Source organism: Malaclemys terrapin, chromosome 7, assembly GCF_027887155.1.
Source record: "Malaclemys terrapin pileata isolate rMalTer1 chromosome 7, rMalTer1.hap1, whole genome shotgun sequence".
NCBI lineage: Eukaryota > Metazoa > Chordata > Testudines > Emydidae > Malaclemys > Malaclemys terrapin.
Genome location: NC_071511.1, coordinates 80043797 through 80071533, shown reverse-complemented (window position 1 = coordinate 80071533; position 27737 = coordinate 80043797). Strand labels below are relative to the sequence as shown.

General features: G+C 41.3%; 1 protein-coding gene across 2 annotated transcripts; it reads right to left on the bottom strand.

Moving 5' to 3' along the window:
* Positions 1-169: 169 nt before the first annotated feature.
* On the bottom strand, positions 170-27737 carry ZNF365 (zinc finger protein 365). Of its 2 annotated transcripts, none has more exons than XM_054035101.1 (5): positions 27674-27737; positions 25832-26575; positions 13975-14155; positions 5805-5842; positions 170-1541 (listed from the first exon to the last, which is right to left on the bottom strand). In XM_054035101.1, exons 2-5 carry the CDS (start codon positions 26560-26562, stop codon positions 1301-1303), a joined length of 1191 nt encoding a protein of 396 aa, XP_053891076.1. In that variant the 5' UTR covers positions 26563-26575; positions 27674-27737; the 3' UTR covers positions 170-1300. The 2 variants fall into 2 exon arrangements, with proteins under 2 accessions (XP_053891076.1, XP_053891077.1); XM_054035102.1 differs by having other exon boundaries at positions 1419-1541; positions 5801-5842.

Genomic DNA, 27737 nt, shown 5'->3' with positions numbered 1-27737 from the left:
TAATGGAGTTATTCCGTTAGCTCAAAGGGTATGTCTACTCTGCAGTTAGACACCTGAGGCTGGCCTGTGCCAGCTGACTCGGTCTGGGAAGCTGTTTAATTGCAGTGTAGATGTTTAGGCTTGGGCTGAAGTCTGAGCTCTAAGACCCTACAAAGTGGGAGGGTACCAGAACTCGGGCTGTAGTCTGAGTCCAAACATTTACACTTCAATTGAACAACCCCTCAGCCTGAGCCCTGGCGTGAGCCCGCATCAGCTGACATGGACCAGCTGCAGATGTCTAACTGCAGTGTAGACATGGACAAAGTAGCTTCTGATTGTAGGCCTCAGTTCAATTCCTGCTGATCAACAATGGCAGAAGTTGAAACGGTACTGAAAATACAAAGCATGCAGCATTTTCAAAGCAAGCACTGAAGTTAATTGATCTGTGTAATTTACACGAGCTTGGAATTTGGCCCTGAGTAAAATCAATTTGTTTAGCAGCTATAGTAAAGCACCCTTTGACCTCACTCCTGTCCCTGTTCTTTTATTAGTTGTCCCCTGTAATTTTTTGGTCTCCAGGTCCTGTGGACCCCCCTTAGGCTGAGTGGGGGTGATCCTTTAGCAGTGGGTGGGCAAAGCCTGCCCACTTCTTGGATCCCAATAGGAGCTATAGTAAAGCATGGAAGGAGCATGAAATGAACATGCAGGGCTGTACAGAGAAAATTCAGGATTGCAAATACCAATCTGCTGCTATGAACAGCTTTGAAGACAGCACTGTAGGATTACACTAAAATGCACTTCTCACAACTAAGTGTGCTGGTATATGTAGTGATTTGTCATTGAACATATTTCCTGGCAATCACACCAATTAAGTGCAAAGACTGAGTATCAGGATGCCAATTAAATGGATTCTTCTGAACTAATGCAATGACATGGATGGAAATTAGATTAGTAAACCACATACTGCCACTAAAATATCTGGTTATAAAACATATGGCCACAATAGCATACAGCAAGATACTGGGATCATTTTCAATAGGCTCTAGCATTACATAAATAGAAAAATCAAATGCAAACTGACATAAATAAATGTTACTTCACTTATAGACCCTCCAATGGAAACAAAATTACTAAATAATATAAATATTCTTTCATACTGTATATATTATATATATATTTATATTTAATATTTTATGGCATGAACAAATGAATAAGAAAAAGTACAATGCTTAGCTAACAGACATGATTCAATATCTGTTTTGTTGAAGCCTTGTGCCAGTAGCTCCTGCATGTTGTTATATAATATAATCTGTTACTGTAGCTATTTGCCTTTTTTACCCTGCTTGGATTTTGAATTCACCTTTCGGGCAGCACTCACAGGTTCACCTTTTTTCTGTGGCCTCCATAGCTCTCTTGAGCAGTCGACAGGCTCATAGAAGAATATAACTGGCTGGATGCTGTTCTTCTCATCCTTGGTTTTCTTTAGGAACATTCTACCTTTTTGAAGGGAATGAGGTTTTGCATCAGGTATATTATATGAACCATGCTGATTTCCTCGGCTTCTGAAATAAAAAAAAAAGTCAGTCAGATTTTGCAAAGGTGGCAAATGGTCTAATTTTTAAAGGTGCTGAGCACTTGCAGCTACCGGGGTATTGCATGGTAAAAATAGCATTTTTAGAATGACAACTGTAAATTGTTCTTTTGCTTTGGAGAGTGTTATGTAAGAGTTGAGACTAACATATAGTAGTTTCCCTTTACTCCAAGGAAAGATAGACATTCACATTTCTTACTAGAACACGCTATGTGCATCATCGGATGCACTTTCAGTGCATGTTCATTTAGAGTGAAATTTGTCCATGTGCTGCGGGCCAGCACAAGGCATACGTGTCCTAATTTGATATCTTAAAGGGATTTAAGGGACTTAAGTGGTGCACAGGACTTCCCTCTGCGAAGGATGAATTTCACCCTGATTTTTAAATAATAATATTGACATATACTGCAGTGGAGAGAGGGGAGTGGGACTCTGGTGACGTCTCAGTGGTGGGCACTCAGCTGGATCTTTGGTTGCTGTGGTGCTGGCAGATCCCCCTGGGGGTTGTCTGCCTTTTATTTGTAAGCCAGCCGACAGTCAGTATTGCAAATTCAAGTCGGAAGCCTCTGGCTGGCTGACCAATTGAGGAAGTTTTTTAGTTTTTAAATCATGCTTGTTGAGTTAACCGCAATTCTGAATTTTTGGGGGGTGTGTGGGTCAATAGTAATAAGTAATTGGTGTGGGGAAAAGAAAAAGAATGTAAGCCTATAAACAAGCCAACCTCCTCCCCCTTCTTTTGTTTGTCCTAGTTCATGCCTAGTGTGACTTTATTGAAGTAAATTGACTTGAACAGAGCTACTTCAGATCGACACCATTGTAAGTGAGAGCAAAACCAGGTGGTCTATTCTGAAATTCTAACTTGAACCCAACATTTAAAAATATTGTCGCGTTTTTATTAAATAAAACCATGACAATTCCATTTTTACATCATATTGAAACATTTACAGTAGATATGCATACTATAAAAACAGTATTACTCAATGTAAGGCACCAACACATGTCTACCCAAATACTGCAAATGAAGCAAAGAACAACTGGTTTGACATACATCAATCTGTGTAAGGGCTACCATCTTCCAAATCTTATTCTTTCTGCAAACCTCATAGTATTAATTGTACAGAACATTAAACTGTACTGCACATTTGATAGACCTTTCTAGAAAAAGGTGCAACTGGTCAAATGCATGCAATTCAAACCCCATATTCATAGAATTCCAAGCAGCATTGCCAACTTAATCAGAGTTCCATGTTGCAAGCTATATTTTTTATGTCCGAACTTCAATTTTAGAACACTAGCCATAAACATTTTGACACTGTAGCATGGCCTAATACTTTGTTCAATGTGAGAGTTCTGCTCAGCGAATGACTGGAGGATTTAAGTCCAACTTAAATGATTCAGTAATAGCAGGAAGAGTACAGAAAACTACTGGCAAGATAAATTTTCTATAAATAATCTTCTTTTCCTTCAAATGTAGCCCAGTGTGAAATCTTGTCCATAGGAACAGAAAATTGTTACAGATGTCACTGTGACTGTTGCTTTAAGACATTGCATTCATGGAACTGTATGTTGGACCAATTAATTAGTTGATGTTGAAAGATATGGCGGTTTGTATTTGTCAAATATAACATCGTGAAGCTGACTCATTTGTTCTCAGAGGCAAATTATAGACCTATCCCAATGTATGATTTCAGTCACATTATTACTGTACTCAGTAATGTTACTCAAAACAAAATATATCAAGGGTGATATTTTTAAAGGGAGTTAGGTGTCCAAACCTCATAGAAATTAAATGGCAGTGTGACACAGATCGGACCTATGTCTCTAATTTACAGTTTATAACAACAGAAAAGAGGGGGTTGGAATGAGGAAAATGCCAATCTGCCTGTTAGAAAGCACCACACCGAAACTCAACTGGGTTGTTATTAAGCATTAGCAAATGTCTTTGTACCTTTAATAAACCATTTACTGGAGAAAGCACGCCTCAATACCAGGGCCAGGACTGGCTAACGACCGAAGACACATCGGACCAGAAGGGGGACTCATGAGAGGTGGGTGCTACACGGTTACAGACACAAATGATATACAGTCCTCACGGTTATAGACTTCAGTGCATATGGAAGGCAAATTAACTTAAAAAAAACTCAATGTATTTAAAAATACTTTTTATCTTATTAAAACAGATCATAATGGTAAAAGATCACACCAACCAGTTATGAACTAGTCTGTGTTGCTATATGCTGAGATAATGTACAGTGAGACTTACTGAGTTATTACAGCAAAGATGCATTTAACATCTTTTGACAGTTGGTTCTGACAACTGTCCTATCCTCTGTTTCACCTCTAATTATTAGCACATTCTGACATAAGGCGGTAGGACACTGATGTAAAATGTTATAGGCCCAGTGGGGCTATAGCTGCTTACACCAAATGAGGAGCCTCCTCCCAGAGTGTTGGTGGGACTCAAACCTGGTTCTCTTGCTTGAACAACCAGTGACCCACAATGCTACTTTTTAAAAATAAAAATATTGTAGGAAAATTCTTTTGTAGTTGAAACTTCATCAAATTGCCAACATATTTGTTTTATGGAGAGTAAACTATAGAGATACAGTATGTCAAATCAGCTGATGCATATAATGCTTGCTTAACTCTTTTACCTTTAACTTAATTTGTAATGTGATCTCAAAAACAGCTGGCTTGACAGTTATGGAAACTGAAGTTATCTCTTCATCCGCAGAACAGGCATAGCAGCAATAGGAGCTTCCCCATACTGCCTCAGCTCTGTTTGTGGTAACCATCTCTATAAAATAGCAGGTAATTTCAGTCCATCTGCTGATTCAGTCCTTGGTGTATCTGCTGAGATTGCTGGGGTGCTAATCAGTGCGCGTTCTAATGGTGTTTTTCATAAGGACAACTGCTTATCAGTGGCTGGATGAAGACCTGCAAGTTATTTCATATAGGCCACTGAAATCCCAGCAGATGGTGGCAACTACTGGATTCTGCTAAACTGTGCTGCTTTAAACCAGTGGCTTGTATATGCTGTTACCAATCCCCTCAATTATCCATGTCCATGTCACTTACCCACATCTGATTTCAATACATAAGTTTTATTGAACTGGGCCTGATATGTCTTATTTCTACAATGCTGACATAAGTGGGTGTAACTCCATTGACTCCAGTGGAGTTATACCCACTTAGGTGAATGTGTCACGTCATGTTTCATTTCATGCATTCTCCCACTTCTTCCAATGATATAAACAGTGATAGGGGTCTGAAATTTAGAGACACTGTCAGCTCAAGTAGAGGTTTTTGGAAAAAAGTTTGTTTTTACTAATCTAAAACCAGTAGAGAAATGTTTCATGATTTTTTAGAAAAACTTCAAATGGAATAAATTGTTAAAAAACCAACACAAAAATCACCAACTCCTGCACTGTTAATTAATAATTCCTACACTATCGGCAAAAGTGAAACTGATTCCAATAATTTTCATTGTCCAAGCTAAGAAATTAAAAAATAAACAAAGTGAAAAGAACACCTCTACCCTGATATAACACGACCCGATATAACACGAATTTGGATATAACGTGGTAAAGCAGCACTCCGGGGGGGGGCAGGGCTGCACGCTCCGGTGGATCAAAGCAAGTTCGATATAATGTGGTTTCACCTATAACATGGTAAGATTTTTTGGCTCCCGAGGACAGCGTTATATCAGGGTAGAGGTGAAAGTTGCATTTTTAAATTTGATTTTAAAAACTGAAGCTGTTTTAGTCACATACTATATAGGTCAGGAAATTTTGTTCATAATATGGTATTTTTAAGTTGTGCCCCCTTTAAAAAAATCTGACATAAATGGCAAGTATAAATCTCCTGTATATGGTACTCAAGAATGTCCATGACAGAATGTTAAAGACATTTTCATCTGAAACTTAGTACATGTTCATTTGGTAGATTCAAACTTTGTGAAAACCTCATACGGTCAAACAGGAAGCAGTAATTTATTGGCATAAAAGGATTCTATTTTTTCTTGAATAAAATGTTTATTTTTAATTTAGCAAAACACCTGGTTTTCCTTTATTATGCAAAATGCATATATATCATCAAATATAGGACCTGCTCCAAAGCCCACGGAAGTCAGTGTAATGGACTTAGGATCAGGGTTATACAGCATACGCAGAAATGTAAGCATGTTAAAATGCAAGCATGTTTAAATGATAGAAAAATGAAATGACATACATACAGGCATCTGGGTTTCTTATTTGATGAGAGGTCTGTAAACTGGAAAAAAAACAGAAATGTTCATATTATGAGCAAATATCATAGTGACATGAGTGGCGCGTATAAGAGGCTTAGAGAGGCTAAGCCTCCCTAAAATAAAAAAGACTGGCCATGTAGGGGGCAAATGATGGAGGTGAGTCACCTCCCTTTGGAGGCGTGCCTGCCTGCCGCCTTTGTGCCTTGGGAGCAGGAGCACCGGAAGCTCCCAGAAGTGGCGGCGGCGGGGGGACACCACCACTGTTCCATGCCACTCCACCCTGGCTCCTCTTCTCCTGAGGCCCTGCCTCCTGCTCGCTCCTTTCTGCCCCCTCCAGTCCATCATTTGCCCTAAAGGCAGGAAAAAAAGGGGAGGACATATAGATAAATGAAGATAATAGCAAAATGAAATGACATACACAAGCCTTCCCACTTTTTTCGTGCCTTAAGGGCGATTGACGAGGGGGGGGGGGGAGGCTTAGAGAAGCGAGCGGCGGGGTGGGGCCTCAGGGAGAGGGCCAGAGCGGGGAAGCAGGGGGAACTGTCTGGGCTCCTGTGGCCCCGCCACTTCTAGGGAGCTTCTGGCGCTCCTGGGTGTAGCCTCCCGAAACAAAAAACTCACATGCCACCTATGCACAGTGGTCTTTGGTCATTTAAATCACTTAAATGCATCTGAAGAAGTGAGGTTTTTACCCACGAAAGCTTATGCCCAAATAAATCTGTTAGTCTTTAAGATGCCACCAGACTCCTTGTTGTTTTTGTAGATACAGACTAACACGGCTAACCCCTGATACTTTAAATCACTTAATATCTATAAAAAAACAACGTATATCTAAGGCTCTGATCCTGCAAAGATCTACACATGTGTTTAACTTTAACCTCAGTCAGGGGCACCCCTAGACTACACAGATTTCAGGACATCAGTATGTTAAGAGGTGGAACTCATTGCCTGCTCTAGGGGTTGAGGGGAAAGAAGAGAGATTTATTTTGTCCTCCTCAAAGTTAGGAAATTCAACAGGTGGAAACTTGCAGTGCTTCCTAACTCCTATGCAGTAAATTCTACATATTGTTAGCATGTAGCCCAGTATTTGTAGTGGAAGAAAAGAAGTAGTTATTGGACGTTTGTCATAGCTTAATAACAGTTTGTTTGGAAACAAATAAAGGGATTTCTTTTTAAATACAAAACCCATATTTTGGGTCATCTGGTCACTTTTAGCTGTGTGTACACTGCAACTGTAGGTGTAATTTGCAAACCTGAAGCAGAGCTCTGTGTTGCTTGAAAGCTTTTCTCTCACCAACAGAAGTTGTTTTGATAAAAAATATTACCTCACCCACCTAATCTCCTTAGTTAAGCCACTGTTGTTCTCTCATCTTGAGGCCATGCAATCTAAGGGTACGTCTTCACTACCCGCCGTATCAGCGGGTAGCAATCGATCCCCGAACGCGCTCACCGTCGACTCCGGAACTCCACCACAGTGAGCGGTGGTAGCGCAATCGACGGGGGAGGCGCGGCCGTTGATTCCGCGCTGTGTGGACCCCAGGTAATTCGATCCAAGATACTTCGACTTCAGCTACACTATACGCGTAGCTGAAGTTGCGTATCTTGGATCGATTCTCCCGTTCCCCCCCCTCCCCCGTGTAGACCAGCCCAAAGGCTATGAAATTATCTTCCAGCTGTATATTTTAGTCCAGTTGCTCATATTTTTAATTCAATTAAATTTTAAAGCCAAATTTAAAATGACTGAAGTGCAATAGTGGAATATTTTTAAATTATTCTAGTTACAAAAACAATTTTGTATATTCAGTATGCAGAATCATATTTCCATCTTTCCCTTCTTTCACCACTAGGAAAAAGAAGAACAGGAGTACTTGTGGCACCTTAGAGACTAACAAATTTATTAGAGCATAAGCTTTCGTGGATGCATCCGAAGAAGTGGGCTGTAGTCCACGAAAGCTTATGCTCTAATAAATTTGTTAGTCTCTAAGGTGCCACAAGTACTCCTGTTCTTCTTTTTGCGGATACAGACTAACACGGCTGTTACTCTGAAAATTCACCACTAGGAACATTTAAACAAAAAATTCTTTTCCTACTAACAACTCTTCCAATTTAATAAATAATCTTAAATCTTGTAATTATGCATGCCTTGTTAGTTCATTTACCAGCAGGTATTTACAATTTTTTTATTGTAACTATAATCAAAGTAAATTGCTAAAGAAGAATAGCAAAGGCTGACTGTAGGTACTTCACATTTGATTATACAGTCTAGATACAATGAGAAGTAATTATTGTGTTCAAGATAATTAATAAGCCATTGTTCCCCATTAAACTGGATTAAATAAATTTTCCTTCACAACCTTTAATTTTGCCAAAATATATTTATTCTACAAGAACAACTAAAACTCTCTAAGCTACATTCTCAGCTATGCCAAGAGCAGCATTCACTGGAGGGGTCAGGGTTTCCAGTCTCAGAATTGTTATATGTTTTTCTGCATGGGATAATCATACACAGTCAGTCTGAGCCATTCTTACAGTCCTTATTCAAGCAAGACTGTCAAAGGGAGTTTTGCTTGAGTAAGGACTGCAGTATCAGGCCATATGGCAAGATGAAAGGATTGACACATCTGATTCAAGTAATAAGTCTTCCTGAACAGTGTTTTCAAATACTCTGACTTTATCCCCCCAAATAGCAGGCCAAAGAGCCATGCCAAAATCCCAACTTTTGCATTGCAAGAGTTTTGTGGCAAAACCCGAGTTAAATATTAGCAAAGAATAACAAAGATCCACAATTTTTGCTTTCCTCTCCCTAACCTTCAACCCTACCTGCAGCACAATGCTCTGAAGTTTGAGAACTGTATAGGAATGGGGCCTAAAGAAAACTGGAGAGGAAAACATACTCTGCTGGGGTTGGGGAATGGTTTTATGCATCTGGGTGGCATTGCACCAGCTTCCTGGATCACATTTTGTCCATTTTGCAATTCCTCAATTCACAGGAGGTCTACTGTGATCTCTCATGCCCTTCCAATCAATGATCTGTTCATGACTGAATTCAAGTACAATACACTGTTAGAACTCCCAATATCTACCAACATTGCCTGCCTGAAGCCCCAAATTAAACACTTCCCTTTCCAAATATTAATGTGAATTTTAGTGCTTCTGAAAGGTGCCATATTGACAGCTCTGGAGATCTTTAAAAATAGACAGGAATGACGGGCCATGTCTCCCTGCTATTGTCCAACCAATGTGCTTGACTCTCATTGATGCCCTGGGGAGTTCCATTTCCATGTTCATTCATTCTTTGATCTTGCTACTGAAATTGCTAATTGAGAGCCGATTAGTGCCAAAGGTTGGGGTGGTATTTGTGTTGCTCAATAATCACTAAAAACAATGAGGAGCCCTTGTGGCACCTTAGAGACTAACAAATTTATTTGGGCATAAGCTTTCGTGGGATATAACGCACTTCATCAGATGCATGGACTGGAAAATACAGTAAGCAGGTATACATATACAGCACATGAAAGATGGGAGTTGCCTTACCAAGTGTGGGGTGGGGGTGGGGTGTCAGTGTTAACAAGGCCAATTCAATTAGGGTGGATGTGGCCCATTCCCGGCAGTTGACAAGGTGTGAGTATCAACAGAGGAAAACATTTTTGTAGTGACCCAGTCCACACAAGAGATCCACTTCCTGGACACTACAGTACAAATAACCGATGGTCACATAAACACCACTCTGTACCGGAAACCTACTGACCGCTATACTTACCTACATGCCTCCAGCTTTCATCCAGACCACATCACTTGATCCATTGTCTACAGCCAAGCCCTCAGATACAAGCGCATTTGTTCCAATCCCTCAGACCGAGACAAACACCTACAGGATCTCTATCAGGCATTCTTAAAACTACAATACCCACCTGGAGAAGTGAAGAAACAGATTGATGGAGCCAGAATGGTACCCAGAAGTCACCTTCTACAGGACAGACCCAACAAAGAAAGTAATAATGCCACTAGCAGTCACCTACAGCTCCCAACTAAAACCTCTCCAGCGCATCATCAAGGATCTACAATCTATCCTGAAGGATGATTCCTCACTCTCACAGACCTTGGGAGACAGGCTAGTCCTTGCTTACAGACAGCTCCCCAACCTGAAGCAAATACTCACCAGCAACTACACACCACACAACAGAAACACCAACCCCTGCAACAAACCCTGTTGCCAACTTTGTCTGCATATCTATTCAAGGGACACCATCATAGGACCCAACCACATCAGCAACACCATGAAGGGCTTGTTCACCTACACATCTACCAATGTGATATATGCCATCATGTGCCAGCAATGCCCCTCTGCCATGTACATTGGCCAACCCAGACAGTCTCTACGCAAAAGAATAAATGGACACAAATCAGACATCAAGAATTATAACATTCAAAAACCAGTAGGAGAGCACTTCAATCTCCCTGGACACTCAATAACAGACTTAAAAGTTGCCATTCTTCAACAAGAAGCTGCAGAACTGGAATTACTTTGTAAACTTGACACCATCAAATTAAGCCTGAATAAAGACTGGGAGTGGCTGGGTTACAAAAAATAATTTTCTCACTGTTGATATTCACACCTTCTTGTCAACTGTTGAGAATGGGCCACATCCACCCTAATTGAATTGGCCTCGTTAGCACTGAACCCCCACTTGGTAAGGCAACTCCTATCTTTTCATGTGCTGTATATTTATACCTGCTTACTGTATTTTCCAATCCATTCATCTGATGAAGTGGGTTACATCCCATGAAAACTTATGCCCAAATTTGTTAGTCTCTAAGGTGCCACAAGGACTCCTCGTTGTTTTTACTGATACAGATTAACATGGATACCACTCTGAAACCTGTCACTAATCACTGTTGTTCACTGAGAAGGGGACTAAGACACCAAATAATCATTTCACATAGGACACCAGCTATGGCTAAAAGCCATCAGATAGTAACAACTTTTGGACAACACAAATTTCAAAAAGAAAATAATGCTCTTAGAATCAAGAGGGCTAGGTCTACACTGGTGGGGGGGAGGGATCGATTTAAGATATGCAAATTCAGCTAGGCGAATAGAGTAGCTGAATTTGACGTATCCGAGCCGACTTACCCCGCTGTGAGGACGGCGGCAAATCGACCCCCGTGGCTCCCCCGTCGACAGCGCTTACTCCGACCTGCGCTGGTGGAGTATGCGTGTTGATTCGGGGATCGATTGTCGCGTCCTGACGAGACGCGATAATTTGATCCCTGAGAGATCGATTTCTACCCGCCGATCCAGGCGGGTAGTGAAGACAAGCCCGAGGACAAATGACTTTGAAGGCATTTACTGTTGACACAACCTGTAAACTTACACAATAAATTTTGTCTCCTGCACAACTATTAGCACATTTGTAGTGAGTGTTTAGATTTCTAATTGTCTAATATACTCACAAAAAACTAGTGTCCACAGCTGAAAGTTTGATCCTGAAATAAATTTGTCTCCCAAATTCAGCATTTAAAAATAATTATTGGTCCAGTAAATCCTTCCCCCACCCCTGTATTTTTTTACTCTTTTCTGTTGGAGTTTTGCTCTGATTTCCATTGTCTTTTGAGTCTATTAGGGTGAGCGTGCCTGTAGTCACACCACGTTGGTTTCTGTGGTAACTTGGTGAACTCAGGAAGGTCAGGCTGCTCAGCGTTTGGTAGTGCAGCTGATTCAGAAGGCAGTGCTCCCTCCATGAGACAATAGATCAGTATGCTGTTAAAAGGTACTGTGCTATTGGAAGTACTCTTTCAGATGCAATTTAAAACAAAGGTTCTTACCCATAGTCTTCTTTAAAGATCTCTCAGCACTTTCTGAGATATCAGCTTGGTTTCCATACCAAATTTCTACTCTCATGTTATTTCAGTACCTACCAAAAGATCCTTCTATTTCAAGTTAAGGTGACCTTTGCTTTCTGCCCTTAAACTGCCTTTAAGCACTGTGTGCAGACAAACAGTAGTTGCTTTTTTCACCTAACGTAGCTGCATTTCCATGATGGATGAAGTCCATTCTAGGTACAGTTTGTCCTCTGTATCCATTTAAATGTCAAAAGTCCTTTGGAATTCTTGTAGATGAAGCTTGCCACACAAATGTAGTATATTAGAGGGAAATTACTGACTCAAAGTAATAGTAGTGGTTATTAATGGAAAAAATTATATCGGCTATTTGTCCCAAAGGCAAGACCTTTCAGCAAAAGGGCAGATGGACGTTTCATTATTCCTCACTTTCTCCTTCCCACCTTTGGCTACTGCTGTCCTTTTCCTCTCTTCTCTAAGATTGCCTGCATTTTCTTTTCAGCAAATGATGGCAATCATAGAGAAGAGAGGAAAAGGACAGCAGTAGCCAAATATGGGAAGGAGAAAGTGAGGAATAATGAAGTCTGGCTGAGTGGTAGGGAAGGAATGGGGTTGGGATGAACTGAGCTTCTGTATGTGTTGCTCCCCCAGCCACATGACTGGGTGGCATTGAAATCTTTAAAAAAAAATAGTGGAATTCTTAATTCTCTGCATAAATAGTTGTACAGTGCAGCTACATTTATAGATACATCAGCCAAAGTCATAAGTGAGTTTTTCACTGCTAGGTAGAGATACGTGACATTTTTCTGCAAATAGTAAATTTGCCCAAAAATGCATTGGGGGGGGGGAGGGGGAAGGGAGCGAAACATTTTTGAATTTGCATCAAATTTGGCACATAGTTTCAGCCAAAGCATTTGAAAATATTTAAAAAAAAGTCATAAGGTTTAGTTTGGATCTTTTTGAAATGAAACATTTTGAAACAATGTTTTATTTAAAAATTGAGCTGTATTTTAAACAAAAGGGGTGACATGCCCCAAAAATACCACATTTTTTCAGTTATGTTTCATAAGTATTTTTGATCCAAAATTATTATTTTGGTTTTTTTTCATTTTGGCAAGAAAAACTGGAAAAAATCAGGTTTTTTGGTTTTAAATTAACTCAAATTTTTTGGGAGGGGGAGATTTTTTAGTTCAGTTCCTGAACCAAAATAGCAGCTACTCATTCAACTCTACTGCTAGGTTAAAGCTTTGTATACAACCCATGTTGGTAGGGGTTACCATCTATTGGCTGTTCAGTAACCTGTACTACATTTCTGTGGCCCAGATCCTCAAAGGGCGTTGCCTAATTCCCATTAATTTAAATGTGGCTGGTATCCACATCACTAATGATACCTTTGTAATCAGTCCCGGCTAGAGATCGAGGAATGATGGACATGGAGCATTGCCTGTCCATTACTAGTAATGCTTAGAGAGGTGTGTAATGCTTTTGTTTCCAGCAGTAGCTATTTAGCTGTCATTTGTGGATTTACAAAACAAAATGCACTCTTTCTTCTGCCACTCTTAATTATCGCATCTAATTCATTACCTTAGGTCTGTGTTTAAATTTGTTTACCATTACAATTAAAATAGAATTTTAAAGCTTCAAATAAAATTCAGATGCGACTCAGAACTTCTCAGGTTTCTATAACATTCACAAGTGCTTGACCTGCGCCTATTATCAGTTACCACGCAGCATATGCACAGTTTGTTGCCCATGTAGAGCAACAGCTTAACACCACAAATAAAACAAAAGTTCACAGAAATACAGACATTTTACAAGTACAATCTGATTGGTTTCTAAATGATTCAGTCTTGTTGAGTCTATTCGCATTGAAATTCAGGTACTTTCCCTGGAGCAGTGAACTACAGTATAATTCATTAGATCAGTGGTTCTCAAACTTCATTGCACCACGACCCCCTTCGGACAACAAAAATTACTACACAACCCCAGGAGGCGGGACTGAAGCCTCAGCCCATCTGAGCACCGTCACCTGGGTGTGTGGAGGAGAGGGGTGCAAAGCTCAAGCCTCACCAACCCATGCCTGGGGTTGCAACATGAGCCCCACTGCTGCCCAGGGCTGAAGCCAAAGCCTGAGCCCCACAGCCCCACAGGCTTCAGCTTTGGCCCCAAGCGGTGGGGCTTGAGCTTTTGTCCCAGGCTCCACAAATCTAACACCAGCTCTGGTGACCCCATTAAAACAAGGTTATGACCTACTTTGGGGTCCCGGTCCACAGTTTGAGAACCCCTGCATGAGATGACAATTTTGTGTGCTTACCATGTGTTCATTGACATCATTGTAATTGCACATTATCTGCTGATTTTGATAATATTCTAGTTGTCTTTCTGCCAGATCAACCCGCTGCAATAGATTCTCAATGAAGTGTTGGAGCCTGGCTTTCCCACGGACCTCTTTCTCAGCTGCCTCTTCCAGGAAGTGGTTAAAAGTAACAACCTCTCTGTAAGACAAAAGTATGTGAAATATAGCAACATCATAGTATTGGAAAGAGTCTTGGCTTTTTTGTTGTTGTAACTGTTGCTAAGAAACAGCAGTGGAAAGGGGATTCTCACCTGTATTCTAGAAATCTGCTACCAATGCCTTTGTGTTTACTGCCATATTTCTCTTTTTTTCTGGTTATGTAAATGATTGGAAATAAGAAAAAAAGACAAAGACTTGGAATTTCTTGGAGAGGCTTTCCTAATCCTATAGATTTTCCTTGTTCTCCTGCTAGCAGTCCTGGAGGTGCAGGCCACCCCACAAAGGGTAGGAAGGTTGCCCTGCTATGCCACGTACCCCCATGCACTCCTTAAGGGGTGGCACAGCTGCTGTGCTTCCCAGGAACTTACTAAAGCACAGTGGCCTCCTGGAGCTTCTTCTGGGCCAGGATGATGCACAGAATATCCCCTGCTCAGAGCTGTGCCTTAAAATAAAAACATGCAAATATGGGATAGATTTAGCAAAATGTGATTCAGACAACTTCCTTCCTTAAATGGAAATTCCACCTCAGACGCTCTTGACAAATTCATCTCGTAAGATCCTTGCCAACAGCACTAAAATCACTCATAATGAGCAATATGTATATCACATAGTAGATGAGGATCTCCCATATAACCTCAGAAATAACCTTCATCACCAACTGTGGTGGCTGGAGAGATTTTGTAAAAACAACATTTAGTACATTCCAAAATTGACACTTCCTTAATGTTTAATTGCAAGCGTGATGCCATTTCCCCTGTTTACATACACACTAGTTTGATACTTAACCCTGAAATATGACTAGAAATGAAAAGAAACCTAAAACTTCTCATCCATCCTGTAAATTAAATTAAAATTAAATTAAATGAAACAATTTTATGATTCCCAAATAGCTTTATTTTAAAACATCAGCTCTTCATTATTCAACAGAGCCACTGTTGGCAGGCCCATTAAATTGTATTTTGGCTTGATCATTACAAAGGGCACAATAGGGCAGAAAAAGACTTGTGCTCCAGACAAAAGTGTGAGTAAGGCTAAGTAAGACAGCCCGAGGCATAATCCCTCTACACTGCCATGGTAAGGAAAGGGGCAGGGTGAAGAGTGAGCTGGTTAAGTGCAATTCTGAGCATGTCAGATTTGCCCCAATCACGAAGTGCTAGATAAACTGAGGTTACTGGTATGCAAATACAACCATGTTTTAGCTTCATTCAAAACACAGAATATGGGAGGGGGGAAATCAGTGTTTGGTAAATAAAAAAGGACAAAACTGGCCAGGGGAAAATGTAGTCTGAGATGAGAGCGCTATAAACAGTGGCTAAAAAGAAAAACATTATAGTGGTGATGACCTTCTAAAGCCCTGTTTCTTCATCAGCACTCAGAAGTTTCTCTTTGCATTTCATCTAAATTTATCTAAAAAACTGTTTTAATACCACATAGTTGTATGTAGATAATAGCGTCCTTACAGTTTTTCTGCCCAACAAACCATGAACTGAATCTGTCCCATGAGCAGTTTCAGGCACAAGCAAATGACTATGGAATCTTTACATGCAGAATTTGATTTACCTCTGGATTTTGCTGTAAACAATACCAGAATGCACTAAAAAACTCTCTAATCTAGCAGGAGTGGAAGGTGCTCCAGGAATGGTGGTTTAAAGGCACACACAAAGGCTTTGTCTTTCATTCCAGCGCCTTTTAGGATATTTACTTACACATAGTCCAGATTTTGCTAGTGACAAGCAAGAATGAGATAATGGGAACCTTATTTCTTAAACTGTCTACTGGGTAATACCAGCTTTATGGCTATGTATGGTTTCTGTCACTATCGGCTTGCTCCAGAATAACATGAGGTTTTCTACAAACAGGTAAAAGGCACAGATCAGAGTTTAGGATAATGCTAACACTAAAAGGAAGATGAATTTTAGCACTTGACTCTCCTCTCACTAACTCACTTACATCGTTGTAACTCCTTTGACTTCCATGAAATTACTCTGGATTTATACTGATGCAAGAGCAAATAGAGGCCCTTGGAATCTTACACTTATCTGGACAGCAAATCAAAAGTCCCTGTATGTGTCAGAGGAAATTTTTTACTTTGTTTACAAAAAAAAAAATCTGTTTTACAGTGTTACTCCTCACAGAAATGATCTAATGAATATGTCTGCCCACATGTTATTGCATAGATTACATGACACAATGTTTTGCAACAGACTTTACAGAAAATAATAATTAATTTGCATTAACAAAATGCCTTCTCATTTCCTACATGCCGTCCTGTTTAGTAGGGGACAGGAAACTCAAAGACATGGAAACTTGCAGTTTGTTATACTGTAGGCCTGAGACTTAACTCACCCAATACTAAACCAGCCTTGGGTGAAACTCCATGATTTTTCCACTAAAATTAAGGGGGGAAAATGCTCCACTGCTGCTAAGGTGCCCCCACCTCAGGAATGCCCCTAACAAGAGTTATAACACTAAGGATTGTAAAGTAGAGACACCCAGGTGCTGGGAAGTTTAGGGAAGAAACAGAAAGAATTGGTAAAATAGATACGATAAGCTCTGACCAGTGAATTTAAGCTGACCATCTGCACATACAAAGAAGGTCATAAGTTACAATTTGGGCATGAGAGATAAAATATAAAAAGAGTTGAGCAGGGAGGAGAAAACATAGATGCCAGTATGTGATTGGTTAAATTTGGTTACCTAGGGGAACTGAATAATGTGATAGGTTTAGTAAAGTTAAAGGAGGTAGCTACCCTGTTTCCCCGAAAATAAGACAGTGTCTTATATTAATTTTTGCTCCCAAAGATGCGCTAGGTCTTATTTTCAGGGGATGTCTTATTTTTCAGAAATGAAAAATGCCTTATTATCGGTGGATGCCTTATTATCGGGGAGGTCTTATTATCGGGGGGATGCCTTATAGTACAACGAGAGGCAAAACTGTAAGTAGGCCTTATTTTCAGAGGATGTCTTATTTTCGGGGAAACAGGGTAGTTTTGCCTATATGATGTAAACTCTCCCCCCCGCAACTGCCCCCCCCCCCACAAAAAAAAAGGCTCTTTGGGAACCATCTCCGGATTGGAATTTAACATCAAGCTGCTAGAACTCTGACCTCTCTGCACTACTGTGATGTGCAGAGGCATCGCCGGAACCCCAGACAAGAGGATCCTGACTGGCCATCAGGTGAATTTTGTCTGTATATTGAGAGTGGTGAGCATGAGAGATTTGCTTGGTATATGTATTCTATGTGTGTTGCTAATAAATAGATGTTTAGAGCACAGCTGTGTAAGGCTCTCTCACTGGGAAAAGGTCCCGCAAACGTGTAAAGCCCTGAGCCCCGAGGAAACGGGCAGGTACTTAAATTGACTTTCTTCCTGAGCCCCATGGGTAAGGATAGGCACCTTACACCCTGAGCCCTTGGACGGGAAAGGGTGGGGGGCCTAAATTGATTGGGTCACACCTTGAGCGTATATAGGGTATAGGTGGGCTGGCCTGGTTTTTTTGTGAGTAACAATCCATTACTCTTTGCCAGGGAGAGGAGCAGATGGTTTTCCTTCCCTCAGAAACAGCAGGAAGATCAGCTACTGAACCAGCCAATTTAGAACAATGAGAAGCTACAACTTTTTGAAGTACATAGTCATCCTGGTGGGATTCAGTACGACAGCATGTCTAGAGTTGAATAATTGGCAGTTGCTGTAAGATGGGCTGGATAATTTCATGAATACTAATGATATTTGTACCTATTCCAGGAAAGATCATTAAAAGGAGACATAATCTCCTTTTCTAGGGTGTGCATGGATCACCTGCAGAGGGCAGAAAGTAATTTCCCCTTCCTTCACATTCATAGTTGGCTAGATATATTATGTAAGGGATTGATTTTCCTTTGGAAGATTGAGATCACTGTCAAAGGCAGGACACCAAGCTAGATGGTCTGATTGAGGATGGTAAATCCTGTGCTTTTTAGTGTAGATTCATCCAAGCAGTTTATTAATGTGTTTTTAATGACTTTACTGTCAACTAATTTGCTCCCTACAGAAGTGAGCCTCCCCACTCTATAACTCCCAGGGTGGGTTTTACTCTCTTTTTAAAGATAGGAACCACAGTAGCAATTCTCTGATCCTCAGGCACCTCTCCTGTTCTGTTAAGGTAGATTACATACTTGTTAGTAGCTCTGCAATCTTATAATTATTATATTTTGTACTTCCTTTAACAACAACATCAAGCCCTAAGGATTTGATGCTATTACGTTTCTTTAGTTGTTCCAACCTTCTTCCTTAGAGACATCTTTCTCTCTGCCATTGCTATGCCTTGATTACCTAGAAGTTGTTCACTGGGGAATTTTTCCCCTCATCATCCATACTAGAGAAGACTGATTCAACAAACCATTTCACTTCACCACAGCTACATTGTCTTTTTAATTGCCTCCTTCGCTCCAGGCAGTTTGCATGGTCTTACTCACAGGCTTATATATGACCTTCTTGCTTCAGATCTATTTTTAATATATATATAACTAATAGCTATGTGCTTTTTATTTTTTCTCTTTAGTTCCCGTTCACACCTTGCCTATGCTAGCTAATTTGGATTTTGTTAATATTACGTACACTAAATGTCCCCATTTTTCACTCCTTTGCTTCACAGAAAAACTGACACTCACTATGGTATGGCCAGATGCTAATGAAGTCAGTGGCATCCTCCCCATTTTGGGACCCTCTGTTTAGAGGGACAGAATGGAGAATACACACAATATACCAAGGCAAGACAGTTGGGACCAATGTCCTCACAAACTAGCCTCTTCAGCAAATTCAAGGTGAAGTGGGAAACATTTGATAAGGGCTGCCTCAAAGCTGGGACACTGTACCTTCAAAAGAGAACTCCTTTAGGTCATGCTCGCTATGCTACACCCTGTGTACTCCCCTAATATTTCTAAACAGGCTCTCTAGGGTTATTAAACCCACCTGAACCCCTCCATTTTCAACATTAACCCCTTCCTCACTTCCCCCAAATGTAATCTGTTGGCTCTCCTTTCCATAGTCATTCAGCCTGAGGATTCCTACCTTTTGTTTCTTCAAAAATACCTCATTTATCTGCTATCACTTAAAATAATGCCTTAAAATATATAGAGCATAAGATGCTGAGCCCTGCTTGGACACCTTCCAAGCAGTGATGGCTTTATTCAGTGGAGCTCAGAATCTCTATGGACTTATTCACAGAGGCTGGTCCCTCCAAACCAGCATAAGGCCTGGTCAGCAAGGAGTCACAAAACATAGACAGGAATAGGTGAGATTCACTCTTATGACTTTGTTTAGTCTATGGATTTCACGCTGGTCCTGCAACATCATTTGAACCAACACTTTGGTTTCTTGTTTCCTTGAGCCCTCTTGGTGGTACAAATTGTGGACGTTTGTAGATACCTTGAGTATCTAAAATATTTTCAATTTGTAAGTAATTATATGCTTTTGTAGAAACAGAGGTAGTGTCTGGGTGTAACTCTAAGGGTGAAGATGTTTCTCATTACTTAAAAACTATTCACAGGAAGGGATAATAGATTCTGTCAGCTATCTGGATTGAACCTTCCAACAGATTCTGAGAATATGGTGTATTATTTAGTCAATTGCAACAGTATCCTCTCCTCCAGTAAACTTTTTAAATGGAGAAAAATACCAAGATACTTACTAAGATTTGGAGTCAAAACCCTAAATTACATTTTTGAACAATTTTGTCCAAACCTCCTCCCCCTCAAGTTGTTTTAAGACGTGGAATGTTGCTAATTTATAATACAGCAAGCTTTATTTTTTAGTTCTTTGGTTGGTAAAGTACCACATAAATATTGAGGCCTGGTTAGAAATTAAGGTTGCTGTCTTAATGGTATTTCAGCAGCCCAGTAAGTATTATCACCTTAAGGCTGGTTGGCCCTACTAATTACTATACTTACAGGCAATGCAAAGACTGTCTTTGCTGAAAATAATCAGAAACACATTCCACTGTGTACTTTAAAAAAGCATGAGTTGCGTTGGTCTCTGTCCGATTGTGAACCTCGTATTCCCATTGGTGAGTAGTTATTTGCATCAGTAGGATGAGTCAGGAGGGTCTCAATTTGGCCCTAAGATGTCACCCATTCACAAAAAAACCTCTTCTGTGACCCTAAATGATTGATTGGCAATCGATTGGCAATCCCTTGATTCGAGGATGATCTCTACCATGGATTTACATATGGGTCCTGAGATGACTCAGGAGTCCGACCCTGGAACCGCAAATCTGCCCGCAGTAGATAGACATTTTGTGGCAGGCCAGCAGCCTGCTGGGAGAAAGTTATTTCTTTGTCCTTCTCTCTCTCTCTTCAGCTTCAAGGGCAAGGTGCTTCTCTTCAAAGTGGGCCGCTGCCTGGTGGAGATTTGGCGCCATTGGGGTCAGTTGGTAGCTTGCTCTTCCCAGCTTGTGTGAGCTGAGAGTAGAGGACTTGTTTTGGGGGCTAAGAGTCTGGCATCTGCACATAATGTCCAGCCCAGCGTAGTTGGTGAATGAGGATCATTGCTTCAATGCTGGTAACATTTGCTTTAGCAAGGATGCTGGCGCTAATGCGGTTATCTTGCCACTTGACATGAAGGATCTTCCAGAGACATCGTTTGTGGTACCTCTCCAGACTCTTGAGGTGTTGTCAATCGGTCACCCAGGTTTCCCATCCATAGAGGAGTGTAGGAACAACAATTGTCCTATAGACCTGGATCTTGGTATCCTGCCGTAGGTCACGGTCCATGAAAATGCGTCGGAGCAATTTTCCAAAGGAAGCACTTGCACACTGGATCCTGTGCTGGATCTCACTGTTGATTTTTGCATTTGGAGAAAGTTTGCTATTGAGCTAGCAAAAGTGCTCAACTGTCTCCAAAGTCTGACCTTCGATGGTTATTTGTGGTGGGTCATGTGCAAGGCCTGAAGCAGGTTGATAGAGCACTTTAGTCTTCTCAGTATTCAGTGAGAGATCTAGGCTTTGGTAAGCTTGTGCATGAAAATCCAGTATGGACTGAAGGTCATTCTCAGTGTGCACAAGGATGACACAATCATCAGCATACTGAATATCAGTAATGGACCCCTGAAGACTTTAGATGTTGAGCGGAGATGTCAAAGATTAAAGAGCTGCCCAACCATTCATTGAATGTCAACTCCACTGGGGAGTTGGTGAGCTTTAACAAGGACCAAAATGACTGCTAAGTAAATGGAAAACAGGGCTGGGGCAACAATGCATCCTTGCTTAACCCCAGTTTTGATAATGAAAGGTTCCTTCTCAAGGCCATTACAGAGAATTGTGGCAGTCATCTGATCATGGAGAAGCCTTAGGACCTTAATAAATTTTGGAGGGCAGCCAGATCTGGCCAGCACCTTCCACAGGGCTTTGCAATTGACAGAGTCAAAGGCCTTTGTCAAATCGATGAAAGCCATGTAGAGATCCTAATTTTGCTCCCAAGATTTTTCCTGGATTTGGCAGGCAACAAAGATCATATCAGTTGTCCCATGGGATGGTCTAAAACTGCACTGAGATTCGGCCAATATTTCCTCAACAAGGGGAAGTAATTCGTTTAAGAGGATACGGGCAAAAATTTCCCCTCCTGTAGATAGCAAGGCAATGCCTCGATAGTTTCCACATCCTAAGTGACCCTAAATGTACACCAATGATAAGCATTAACTAACTGAAGGAGATTTTTCAAAGATACCAAGGAAAGGTAGGCACCCAACTCCCACAGACTTTCAATGTGGTGCCCAACTCCCCTTTCAAGTTTCTGTGAAATTTGACACACATGGCTTGAGTTGAAAACCTCCAGTATTCTGAATCCCCTTTCTATTCTCTGTGCAAGTGGATGTGACCAGGGCTCTGCTCCTTCCCTTTCCCCTCCGGGCATCCCAAGAGGTGCACAGAAGGAATAGGATATGTATTCCAAAGAGCCACTGACCACAGCTGTGTCAGTTTGCTACTTAGGGGCATAAGGGAACAGCTCTGTGAACTGCCATGGAAAAACAAGTCATCACAATCTGGCCCCAAGGCCTACTCTTCATGGGGAAGTTGATTAGCATAGCTCTGTTGGAATAAGCTGTTCCACAATAGCTCCCTATGTGGACACACTCTTCCAGAGTTAAAGTGACTTTTATTCCAGAATAATGACTCTACATTGAGAGTAAGGGTACATCTACACTACAGGGGGGAGTCGATTTAAGATACGCAAATTCAGCTACGTGAATAGCGTAGCTGAATTCGACGTATCACAGCCGACTTACCCCACTGTGAGGACGGTGGCAAAATCGACTTCTGCGGCTTTCTGTCGGCGGCGCTTACTCCCACCTCCACTGGTGGAGTAAGAGCGCCGATTTGGGGGTTGATTGTCGCGTCCCGACGGGACGCGATAAATCGATCCCCGAGAGGTCGATTTCTACCCGCCGATTCAGGCGGGTAGTGTAGACCTAGCCTTAGAAACTAACAATATGAAAGGTGGGTGATAGAGGGAAGCCAATAGAAGTTTTGTCTAAGTACTGAAAGTTTGGCCTTTAATAAGTGTCCTTATATCTTGCTCTTATACTAAAGCCAGAGAACATAGAAAGACCAAATAGACAAAACAAAAAGAAAATGCCAGTAGAAATTCTAGATTTTGGATTAAAATCAGCACTGTTTTTTTCTGTAAAGGGAGAGTTCCTGCTGATTGTTATGACTAAGGACAATAAGTAATGATCAAGGCAGAGAGAACTACTTAGGCCCAGGTCTCTAATCTTTTAAATATTTCTCATACTAAAATTTAGGGGTGCACAAATGTCCCCTGGCCTTGCATGCTTACTCTGTCTAGGTTTATTAAAATCAAACCCCTTTTGCTTGATTTTTTTTTCTCACCATACCAATAAATCCCCTTATTTTCCAGAAACAAGCCTCTAGATGCCCTCTTGAACTCATAATTGCTCTTAGCTGCAGTGATCTAATTGGTAGCTTAAAATGTATTCCCTTTGTGCAGGTTTCTGTGGTATTCTGAAGCTCACAGTATTCATGCTGACTCTCACTCTCCTTCATCAAAAATTGAGTATTTCCTTTCTGCCCACATTTTCCAATTAACTCTGAAATTTGCTCAAGGGCTCCACTCACAGCTTAATCCCACAACCTTTACTCATCTGCGTGGTCTCAGTCATGGGTCAGATTGAGGTGGCTCAGTGGCCTGAGTTATCTTTGTTGACTGTAGCTAGTGTTCTAGAGTATTAAACTTTCTTTTGCAAAATAGAAACTGAAATCTCTGGCCTTTCTTCTTTGAGTGATGTCCCTGGGGGTGTTCCACTTCAGGTGTCTGCCTGAGGGCTCATATACACACACCGGTTGTGCCACTTTAAGTATATTGGTACAGGTAAGCAGTCCAGCCCCCCTAATCTAGACAGTTATAGCAATACAAGGGTGCTTTATACTGATATGGTTATTCCAGTAAGGCAGTGGCACCAATTTAAATATGTCTGGGAGTGGGGCAGGGGAGAGCAAATTCCAGACCTTGCCCCTTAGGGTTGCTAACTCTCCAGGATTCTCCTGGAGTCTGCAGGAATTAAAGATTAATCTTTAATTAAAGATTGTCATGTGATGAAACCTCCAGGAATACGTCCAACCAAAATTGGCATCCCTACTGCCCCTTCCCAGCCAGGACCATGTTCTGTTTCCTGCTTTCCCCTCACCCGCTGCAGGGCCCCTAGGTTTCCTAGGCTGAGGAGCTTCCCCTCGCTCTTACTCACATCAGCAGGTGCTGTCAGGAGTCAAGTTCTTGGTGGACTCCCATGCACTGTGCCATACAGGAACAGACGCCCAGTGTGACAGATCACAACACCATTTGTCTGGCTGCTCCTCTCTCTGGACAGGGAGTGGCTGGGCTAAAGTTCAGTGCTGTTGCAATCCTTTGTCAGGTTGCAATCCCATTCACTGAGACTTGTCTGAATCAAATTTCAGTGGCACTGCGACCACACAGTTGAGTAGTGCTCCGGCATCAGCTGCTACTGAGTTAATACAGGACCACTGTTAAGAATTGGTCAGGCAATGTCCTCTGTGGCCTATGGCACTTTAAGCAAGTGCAAAATCTTGGTGTGTGTGTGGGGGGGAGCATTCACTACCAAACCTCTAAACTAAATAGTTATACCAGCACAACATCTATGTGTAGACCAGGCCTGAATCTGCCAGCAGCCTAAAAGAATATTTCTGAGAGGTGTAAACTGCTCCCATGGAGCACAGTGGGATGTTAACTCTGAGGCCTAACCATGTCGTCATTTAAAGTGTTTCTGTTGATCGAAGCATTCACACAAAAGGGAGAAGTGTGATCTTATTACAAAGATTTGCACAATCTACTTAATGCATCTCACTTTGACCACACATCTGGGCACAGCTTTGGAGAGTACCACCACTTATTTTTCCCCCCTGTCTGACCACTGCTCTGATTGCCATTAGTAAGACTTCTCATGTAATTGAAAGAATGCAAAATGCTGGCCCCACTGAAGTCCCTGGCAATACCCCCTTTGACTTCAATGGGAGCTGGATCCAGCCCACATGAAAAAGCGCTGCTGGATTAGATCTATTATTTTGGAAACTTACGTCTGTTTAAAATCACTGTCATATCTACTAGGGGTCCTCATAGTTCTTTTTGGTAACTAATGAACCAGTTTAGGAGCATCACATTTTAAGGAACATGCATTTTACTAAAAATAAGTTATTGCGAACTGTCTGAAAGGGTTTCTGAGAATGCTAAATACTGTAAGTAGTTCATCCATAAATAATGTAACAAACACTGCTACATTTTTAATGGGTGCATCATGAACATATTTTTAGATGGACTAGGCTTGCCAAACGAGTCTGGAATCTGCTTGTGGTTCCAGTGATACACAACATTCTGTTTTTATAGATCTACTTCCCCTCCCCTCAAAACCCCTTCCCAGGTTTTTCTAGAAGTGCACTCTTGAGCAATTGCTTGCAGCCATGCCTTGCTGCTCCATAGGGGAGAAGAAATCCCTTTTACCGCTTCCTCTTGCTGCATCCATACAACACAAGGCAGGCGTTGGCCCTCTGCTAGAGCTAGATCTTGATACCCTTACTCACTGAATATCTTCTTCTACGAGTAGCACCACTTTGATAGGACTGCTCAGAGTAAGCTACTAGTCTGAATGATAAGGACAACACAATCTGGCCCTTATTAAACCTCACTTTTAAAAAATGATATGCAGCATGCATGTCAATTCATTTATTAAGTCAAAGTTTAGTCTCAGTGACACCTGCGCCACTCCATTGAAGTCAAAGAAATTACACTCGCATAATGGAGAGTAAAATTTGATGTAAGCAATTGCAATGTGGAGTGATGACCTAGGGGTTCTTGTGACATGAAACCCATAGTAAGACTTTGGTGGCAACTGCAAATAGATAATGCCAGTGTGGTAGGGGTTACTACTCTGGAAATAAAATAGAGAAGCAAAAGAACACCAGACACACCACCTATATGCCCTCAGTTAACAATAGTACCCATGATCGTTATATATATATATATATATATATATATATATATATATATATATATATATATATATATATATATATATAATCTACTCTAATATTGCACATATTCTCCAAGCACTTGCAAAGCCATCAACTCTGTGCTTCTATTGCCCTTCCACTTACTCTTCTTTCCTGTGAAGTTCTTCCTCAGACTCTGTAAGACGTTGCTTCAGTACAGCAATCATCTCAACTGCAACATCCACCTGTCTGTTCAGGTCCCTCTCTCGCCTCTGAACTTCCTGTTTCTTCTGAGATAGCTGCGCAAAAGCCGCCCGAACTTCCAACAGCTCAGCAGTTTTTTGGGCCAGCTCTTTGGTAAGCTTGTCAATTCTCTTCTCTATTGTTTTATCTACAGCTTCTACCATCCTATTAAACTTTTCTCGTACATGTGCCTCAAAAGAGGCTTTGGAGTCTGTTGTTGGAACACCAGGTTTAGAAATTTGCTCATCTGTGAAGTCAGCTGACCCGTAATTTGCCACAAAAGAGACAGGCCTTTCAGCTTCCACCTCCAGTGATTTTCTGTTCTTTGGGTACTCATGTGATGTGTCACAAAAATTTATGTAGGATGGTTTTTGTTTTATTGCATTGCTGGTGTTCCCCAGTTTTCCTTGAGTCACGGTCTCTGAGGAAGAGAGCAAGTCTGCATTTTTGAGGGAAGAAAATAGGTTGCATTTTGTCAGAAGGCTTCTTTCTTCATACCTATGATTATACTCCAGATGTGCCCTCAGAGAAGAAAGGCTTCTGAATCTAGTGTGGTCACCGCATCGTGGGCAACGAAATGGCATGCAGATACTGACATTTTCAAATGACTCCTGCCACGGGTGTCTGCTTTCTTCAAAAGTGTTCTGTTGCATTACTCTCTGAATCCTGGAAGGAAAGAAAAGACCAACTAATTTCCAGGTTTGTTCAAAAAGATGCTCTTATTGCATACTGAGGAAAGTGGTGCATATTTTGCTAATACAAACCAAGAAGTAAGAACAAACTTTAAGACTGATTTTTTTCAAACTGGTTCCTGGGAAAGCAAATTCAACCATCTCATTTGAATGGCAGCACATCACACAGCAGAATAAAATCAACAAATTAATTTGAAACTTTCTTTAGCTGCCTCAAAGCCCTCATTAGGCTCATTAAGCTGAAACATTATGATATTGAGAGCAACTAACCCTGAAGCAGTTGTTTAACAGTCAGACTACATATATATGAAAAGCTAGCCTGTTGTACAATGTTAGTTTGTAGTGTAGCATGCTCAGAAACTAAATAGCTTACTATGCTTTTTCATACTTTCATTATTATTCCTTACTCACAGATAAAGGCCAATAACAAGGTTTTTATATTCATTATGTTGATTAGTAAGCAATAAGACCTGATACCTGTTTCCATCGATAAGACAAATCTAAAATTGTACCTGTGCATATATATGCATATAGGTGTGCATGCAGATAGGTAACAGTACTGGTGGTGACATGAACTCAGCAGATGGGGACAAATGGGGGCTGGGTAGCTTACACACAGAAAAGCTGAAGGGGGGTGGCAGAGGGATGCAAGAGGAGGACTTCAAGCAGAAGGGGGCAAGGAGAGGCTACTTACATGCAAAAGAACGGGCTGTGCAGTGTGCATGCGGAGGGCACAAAGATGTTTAAGGTACAGTGGACTAAATAAGACAAGGTCACTATTTCTGCATGGGCTGGGGAAGATTAGGCAGAGCTCCAACCGCTCTCTACTGCGTGCGTGTGTGTGTGTGTTAGGCGACCCATCTCCTCCAGTGTGTACGATGCCTGATGCTGTCTCCCTGGATTCCCTAGACCCAGTATTCCGAGGGCTCTGAGCTCAGTCCAGTTCCCTCAGGCACACCCCTAAACCCCATTCCTCCCTGCACTGACAAACACATGCACTGATTGCAGGAAGCACATCTTTTCTCTTTCTCCCCCCGCCTCCAGGCTCTGTGGTGCAGAGAGCAGCACTTACCTGACTTGTTGCTGCTGCTGTGGTGGTGGTGGTGCTGAAGCTGCAGGGGAAGCAGTTTTCAGCA